This window comes from Battus philenor, unplaced genomic scaffold, assembly GCF_028537555.1.
Source record: "Battus philenor isolate CCGP_79_NKW_IND1 unplaced genomic scaffold, ilBatPhil1.0.hap1 SCAF_7, whole genome shotgun sequence".
In the NCBI taxonomy this organism is placed as follows: Eukaryota; Metazoa; Arthropoda; class Insecta; order Lepidoptera; family Papilionidae; genus Battus; species Battus philenor.
The window spans coordinates 4,155,177-4,162,624 of NW_027181737.1; the positions used below are offsets into that span (position 1 = coordinate 4,155,177).

The following is a 7,448-nucleotide window of genomic DNA, read 5'->3' on the forward strand; positions in this document are numbered from 1 at the left end:
TTAAAAGCAATATTCAATGTTAATCCACTGTGGCAGCTTGTTTAGATAAAATTATACCGAATAGGTTTTAATATTTAAATTATTATGCTGTTTTAATAAATTTAATTAGGATTCCAAATTTTAATTATTTTCTAATTCAATGCTGTGAATGCAATTAGAAATGATTCAATTATATATTTTAAACATAATTCAGAGTTTTATTAAATTGAATATTTAATATATACATGATATGGTATATTTTCTCGTTTTAACTACTACATGTGTCCACAACTTCAAAACAGGAATCTAAATTTGAAACTGAATTGATTGTTGAATTCTGAGATTCATAGCTCAGATAGTAAGATTTTAGTTTTGTGAGTACACAAATTATAATTTATAAAAAACACATGTAGATTTTCTGAAGCGCCAAACACTAGAGGTTGTTTATTTTTACTAATAATAAGGATTATATATATCCTACAAATATTGTTAAATCATCTTTAGTGATTAAACCATAGACTAAATAGGTCTGTGTTATCACTGATGGAGTATTTAAATCTACCTAATATACTGCTTTACTTCGTATTTGTAATGGTTATTACATACATGAAGATATGGCAGTTTAACACAATACCATGGACAAAGCCTTAAAAACCATGCACCAGATACATGTTCAAATGGAAATTTATTTGAATTAATTCTAGCTAAGAAGTTATTGGTGTGGCTAAGATAAGTTACTAAGAGATAAATTAATAAGAGAAAGAATTTGCAGGGTCTACATCTATACATCGCAATTTTCCATTTGATTCTACTAATTATTTAGTACAAAAGTGCTGTACATAATATACTAAGACTACGATTTTAGATAATATTCGATTGAATAAATAAAATTTAAAGAATGTGAATGAATTCGTTGTTGTCGAGAAGTAAAAGACATTGTGGAATATCACATTTATTGTTATTAACAGAAAATGTATTTAATTTTTTTTTTCCGTTGTACTTATGTTTTCACTCTTCATAATATTTTTCCTTATTAAATAGCAATGTTATGATTGACTATTGTTAGGTTTGACATGTTTCCTCAAAAATGCTTGAAAAGCTGCAACATCTTCTGGTTTGTCATCTGTAGTAAAAGAAATGTACAAAATAGTGACTTAATATATTTATTGATTTAACTGATGGAACTAAGTTTTGTTACTTAAATTCTGTTGTACAAAAATTACATAGATTAATAAATTTACGCACCTAACGTATATTTTATTGAATAAATTCACTCACCTAGCACCTCAGGGACACCTGCCTCAGTGCCTTCATCGTCACTGGAACTCTCGTTAGCTGGATGCTTTAGATACACATCACTTATCTCTCTGCCTACAACCACTTCTTCTATAAGATTATTCTTAGTTATCACTGCATCTGCAGTATCTGAAAAGTAACAATCTTTATTAATATCAATTTTTTTCTAAATGTGTAGAACTAAAGTAGAAAACAGCTCAAACAATTAGGTTAATACAAAGGTTATAATGGAGAAAAAAATGGACACATTTTGAGGAAAAGAATAAAAAACGAAACTTATTTCACATCATATCAGCTGCTAGACATTCACTGCAAGACATGGGAAGCCAACCTGTGGCATTTAAAGATTATTAGTAGCTCTTAATAAATATACCAGTTCCGTTTTATTATAGTGATATTTATTTTTTATTTTATTACACTAACAATAATAATTATACAGCATTTAAAAGAATTACTGAATGGTACTGTCACCAATTATTTACCAAAAAATTTAAAAGGGAAGTAAAATAAATGTGTCTAATTTTTATTATCTAAATACAACAAACATTTTGTACTTTTATGTTCACTATAAATATAATAAGTGTTATCTTTTCTAAATTAATTTTTGCACAATTATTATTCTTGTTTGGAGCTCGTAAATTATTAAAAATATTCAAAAAATGGATAGGACTACCAAGAAGTTTGGCCACCCCTGGGATAGACGACTCTCAGAGATAACTATGATGATCGCTCTTGCACTGCTCACATCAAGTGACTTCTCGCAATCTTGGCTATGTTGTCGGTCTACCTAGTGGGAGGCCCACACACGCCGTATATTTTTCAAGAAGTAATAGATTGACGAAGCTTTATAATGAACATATCATTAAATAATACCATTCTTATTATAGTCTTAGAGTGTACGAAATAGAAAATAAATGTTGTAGACAATCGTCTTTTATTCAGAAATTTAGTAAATAAATGGATTTATAACACTGAAGTACATTTTATTTATTTCTTAGCCAATTGACAGCATAGTGTTTGTGGGGTCAGCTATTATTTCGTAAAACCAATATCACATTCTATTGCACTTGTTTATCGTTTTAAATGTTTTGCATTTTTTTTTTCAAAAATTTTCTAACCATATCTAAAAAAATGCTCTTTAACATTGAAAGGTAGAAAATATTAAATTATTATTACTTCAGATAATACTGATAATGGGATTTATAGAAAATAGCAGGAATTTTTTATCTCACAAAATAAACTTTTTAAATTTGAGCAATGAAAACACATCATAATAATATTTAATTTCAAATAAATTAAATATGGTATTTCTAATAAAATTCTTGACTAAACTGATAGAAAATCACATCAATAATTATTGCTACATTGTTTCAAGAAGTATACCATTTATGTATACAACTAATAACACAGCTAATACAAATATTTACACAAAAGTGGACATACATAAAAAATATCTTTCCCATTTGATCATAGTCATATGCAAACAGAATGCAAATATTTCCTACCTTCAGATGGTTTTTTCAATTCTTCTTCCTTTTGTTTTTGTTTTTCTAATTTTTCAGCCCTCATTTTCATCCAATCAACTTTGTATTCTCTGAAATTTTTAAAGTATAATAAATAGTTTATGATACTACACCCAACTAAAATTGGTCGTCGTCGTTTCAGCTCATTAACGCCCACTGCAAGGCATAAGCTTTCCAAAGATATCTAGGGTTGACAATAGCAGCGTTGTTTTATGTTAGGCAGGGGGCGCTGCTATGTCTGGAAACTTGTTTATAAGCAGTGGCAATCCACATATACTTATCGCACAGTGTGAATTATATATAAGATTGTATCCCGTGATTCAAAACTGCGACCTACGAACGCAAGTCTTAGTCCTCTACAGGTGGGCTACCATTTCTCATATTTAAAATTACGTAATAGAATTATATTATTATATGTGACTGATTTTAAATTGTCTTTCTGTGTACTTCAAGGATTTTTTGAGTTTCAAAGTTTATACATCAAAAACAAAATGAAAATTCTCTCACTTCTCATATTCTTCAGCAGCTTCATCCACTAACTTGAAAAATTCATCAAATCCCTGTTGGCCAAAAATAGATTAATTATTTTCTGTTTATTATCACAGCTTGGATGTACATGTGAATACTAATTATCTAACCAAATTAAAGTAAATATATTAACTGTAAATATATGTACTATAAGTATATGATGGCTTTGAATATCATAGTTTTTTTTTAACTCTAATAGGCTCCTAACAGTTTCTGAAGTCACAGTTCTTTTAGTTACTATACAAGTACACTTAACTACCTCACACAAGGTAGAGCAGTTCCGGTTGAACTATTAAACCCCATTTATAATTTCCAAACAAAACAAAAAATATGTCAAGTTAAACATGAATCTCAACATCTGAAGTCTTCTTATCACATAACTTTGCAAATGATTTTTGATCTTATGTAAAGTCTTCAAGCAACAAACAGGCTTGATGCAATTTAAACGTCATCACACACTGCTTACTCCTCTCAAGTTAAAAAAAAACTTAATGCAGGTTCTTCAGAGTGTTACCTTGAAATAATTGGTAAGATTATTTTTATAAATATACTCACATCTCCCGTATGAGCACTCACTCCACAGCATTTTAGATCTGCATAGAAACTGTCAAGTGCAAGAGCCATGGACCTGGTGAGGTTACCAGCGTAGGAACCTCCCTCGCCATCGACGCCAGCATCCAATGCATCTTGGAATGCTTCAAAGTCACGCATCCATTCAACTGCATATGAACTATCTACCACATCAGTCTAAAAATTGATAAAAGTGTGAAATGTGAATGCAATATCTTTCGTAAATAAAAAAAGCTCATAATAAATTTAGATGTGTTTATTGCAACAGCAAAACGTTAGGTATTTAGTACTTTTTTGTTACCAACATGTAATAAACAGGTTTTTAAAATACCTACATATACATTGATGTTACAAATGTATATACTCTTATAAATGTATAAATAAGTAATAAATAGTGTTAATGTAAGAGACATACAAAATTATCACTATTTGTAAAACATATCATTTAACTTTTTTAAGCCGATAGATGCCAAATGTAAGACATAGGTCTCCCCCAAAGATAGCCATGATCACTAGTCTTGCGCTGTCCGCATTTAGCGACTTCTCGCGGCCTTGACTATGTAGTTGGTTCATCTAATAGGGGGCTTATCCACTCTTAGTCTACTGGTTGGGGATCATTTTGGCCCTAATGTTCATAAGATGTACGGGTAATTAAGACTTCGGGTCAATGGAGAGAATTTAGCTCGGAGTTGCGCTGCAAGATCAAGTAAAAAGGAGATCCGCAGAAGAACCAAGGTCTCTAACATCACTCGAAGAATTGGTTGTCTGAAGTGGCAGTGAGCATTTTATTTGGTACATCGTAAATATTAATCTTTCAGAAACATGTACTATATGCATGCATTAATTATAAAAACATTATAACAAATAAATAATGAGTACTATAAAAACTAAAATAAAATAAAAAGAATTGTGTACAACTCATTTTTCCTATGTTTAAGATAAAATAGTTAAATCATAAGATAAATAAGATCACAAACCTTATTCATAACAACTATGAAAGGCAATCTTGTCTTGTACAATATGGAACATGCATACAGCATGTTGGACATGAAGGTGACAGGTGATACACTCCTTACTGTATCCATTACATACACTACCACCGTCGGACAGGATGAAGCCAGGGCTTCTGTCACTATAGTGCCCGAAGCTGACCATGTGAACACTTCTATTTGACCTGATTGAATAAAAACACTTTAACCATTTGAGTCCTAGACAGTATTAAAAAAACACTTGAAGAAAAAGTATTTTTACAATTTTTTAAAATGCAACCTAGAAAAGAAGTTCATATAGCATGTTTTGACAAACAGAAATGTCACAAATTATTACTGTTATACTCTATTTACACTGTCGTTAATAAATATTTCAAATTTATTCAATAAAAATTATTTAGATAACAAAAATAAATTATTTAACTCTTATCAGTCGCAAGTCACCTCTGATGTGACAAGGGCAGCTTTCTACAGCGGTTGTATGGCATGTGTGAGGTGACAAGTTGGATCACAATGAAACTTGCTGTCTATTGAATGCGCATATGACTGTCTTTTCAGTTTATCATTACCAACAAAGCATTTACCTTATGCAGCATATCAATAATTTTTTTAGCGTTTGAATTATTTTTTTTTTTGATAAAAAATTAAATTTATTAATTTTAATAGTATCTTCAACATCAGATAATGAGGGGAGATTGGATGCAAAACTAAATATCATGCAACCTGATGGTACAGGAAAACATAACAACTACTTAGTATGTTCTAATCGTAAGTAGCTTGGAGGAAGGAAAACAACACTATACTATTGTGAAATGTTGAAGATTGTTTCAAAAATACGACACATATAAATAAATGTATTACTTTTTCAGAAAAAATTTTTTTTAAGAAAATTGTTATATTTAAATGAATAATAAAAAAACATCTTTTTCATATTTATTAAAAATAACTACAACCTGGTGAGAATTAAGAGTTAATTAGGTTAGGTATTATATAATATTATGCTGTTTCCCAATATAAAGACTAAACAGTGGATCATGTTGCTTGGGTCTCAAATAGTTAATATACAATGTTGTTTTTGAATACATGCTTCTAGCTTTATTCCTATTATTACTTATTATTGCTAAACAGCATTTTCTGAGGACACACAGTTCACTATTTTCACAAATATCACATTTTATATTGTTGGTTATAATACATGTTATGAACATGTGCATCCTTCTTTTAGCAAGTCAGTTTTTTCATCATAATTTGCTAGTACTGCTGCTGATTGTTGTGGGCAAAGAATATTGTTAAATCATATTTTTTTAATGGATGATCACAGTTACTTTACGACTTCCACAGGTTATTGTGGACAGGATGATGATGATGCTTAACCTGTATCACATTTTTATAGCAAAGCTCAAGGGCTCTTTTAAGATGCTTGGTGGTTAGAAACAAATTTATTATCAGATTGTTTATTTTTATTATTATAACAGGTAATGTATTTTTTGATAAATAATCCTGTACTATATTTATAGTAACTATCTGTTCCAGTAATTTTTACCAAAATTTTGCACATTTATTATTTATAATTATTAGTATTTAGTTATTATTATTTATAATATATTATTAGTATTTAGTTATTGTTATTTATAATGGACATATAATTTTAACTTCATATCTCATAGAGCCTTACCAGGAGTATCAATGACGCAATACTTATGCTTCTTTCCAGCTTTCTCTATCAGCTCTACAACTTGACCAAACTTAGTCGAAAATAGGTTGAGAGCTGTGACAATACCTCCATTTGGTCCTAGGCCATACTGTTTCATCACCTCTTTGTAATTTACTGTGTCTCTTATATCTAAAAAGTAATAAACAATATAAAAATTGTAACCAGTTATAGAAACCACTAACCCTAATACCGTAATGTTATTCATCTAATAAAAATAAATCAATTTTACCTATATTAGCCGGATACGGTACTTCTCTGCAAGCCGGGTCTAAGTTCAATATGTAAGGCCGTGAACCGTCTGTAATTTTCCCTGCTAAGCGTCTCGTAAATGAGGTTTTTCCCGCCCCAGCCATACCTAATACATAATAAAGTAACTTAGTTAAATAAAGTTCAATAAAATTACAAACTTCTTACGCATTACATTCAAGTTGTATCATAACAAATATCTAACCTAGAATTATAAGGCAAATAGGTTTCCTTGACTCTTCATCCATATTCGGTGACTAAAGTAAATTATATTTATATAATAAAATATAACATAAGATGTAATAACATTTATTTAATTTAAATATTCAACTTTTTAAAACGCAAAATACGACTGTTGACAATGTTCTATTTTGACAAGTCGACAAGACAAACATCTCAAAGTTGCAAGTATAAAAAAATTAACAACGCGAAAGACAAAAAAGGTGAAGACACACACCTGATAGGTTAATTCCATAATAAAACATTTTTTCTTATAATTAATCGTTAATAGAAGCGTTGCTAGAGTTTTATCTGTTCTGTAGAGTTTTATTCTGTTGTCTGTTTTATATCTATTCGTCTCCCAACTCTAATATGTTCCGAAAC

At 29.8% G+C, this 7,448-nt stretch overlaps 1 protein-coding gene across 1 annotated transcript; it reads right to left on the reverse strand.

The window, feature by feature from the left end:
- Positions 1 to 891: 891 nt before the first annotated feature.
- Positions 892 to 7,208, reverse strand: LOC137931000 (GPN-loop GTPase 1). The gene is made up of 9 exons (XM_068774382.1): positions 7,051 to 7,208; positions 6,829 to 6,954; positions 6,561 to 6,728; positions 4,874 to 5,070; positions 3,882 to 4,073; positions 3,306 to 3,358; positions 2,781 to 2,869; positions 1,258 to 1,404; positions 892 to 1,102 (listed from the first exon to the last, which is right to left on the reverse strand). The coding sequence occupies exons 1-9, from the start codon at positions 7,091 to 7,093 to the stop codon at positions 1,026 to 1,028; spliced, it is 1,092 nt and encodes a 363-aa protein (XP_068630483.1). The 5' UTR covers positions 7,094 to 7,208; the 3' UTR covers positions 892 to 1,025.
- Positions 7,209 to 7,448: the final 240 nt, after the last annotated feature.

Bases quoted from the DNA above. Each gene is read 5' to 3' on its own strand.
- LOC137931000 (XM_068774382.1), bottom strand. From the start codon at position 7,093: ATGGATGAAGAGTCAAGGAAACCTATTTGCCTTATAATTCTAG. The intron at 4,074-4,873 runs GTTTGTGATCTT...ATCAATTTTTAG, and splicing joins TCATAGTTGTTATGAATAAG to ACTGATGTGGTAGATAGTTC. The intron at 1,103-1,257 runs GTGAGTGAATTT...CTTTTACTACAG, and splicing joins AGGTGTCCCTGAGGTGCTAG to ATGACAAACCAGAAGATGTT.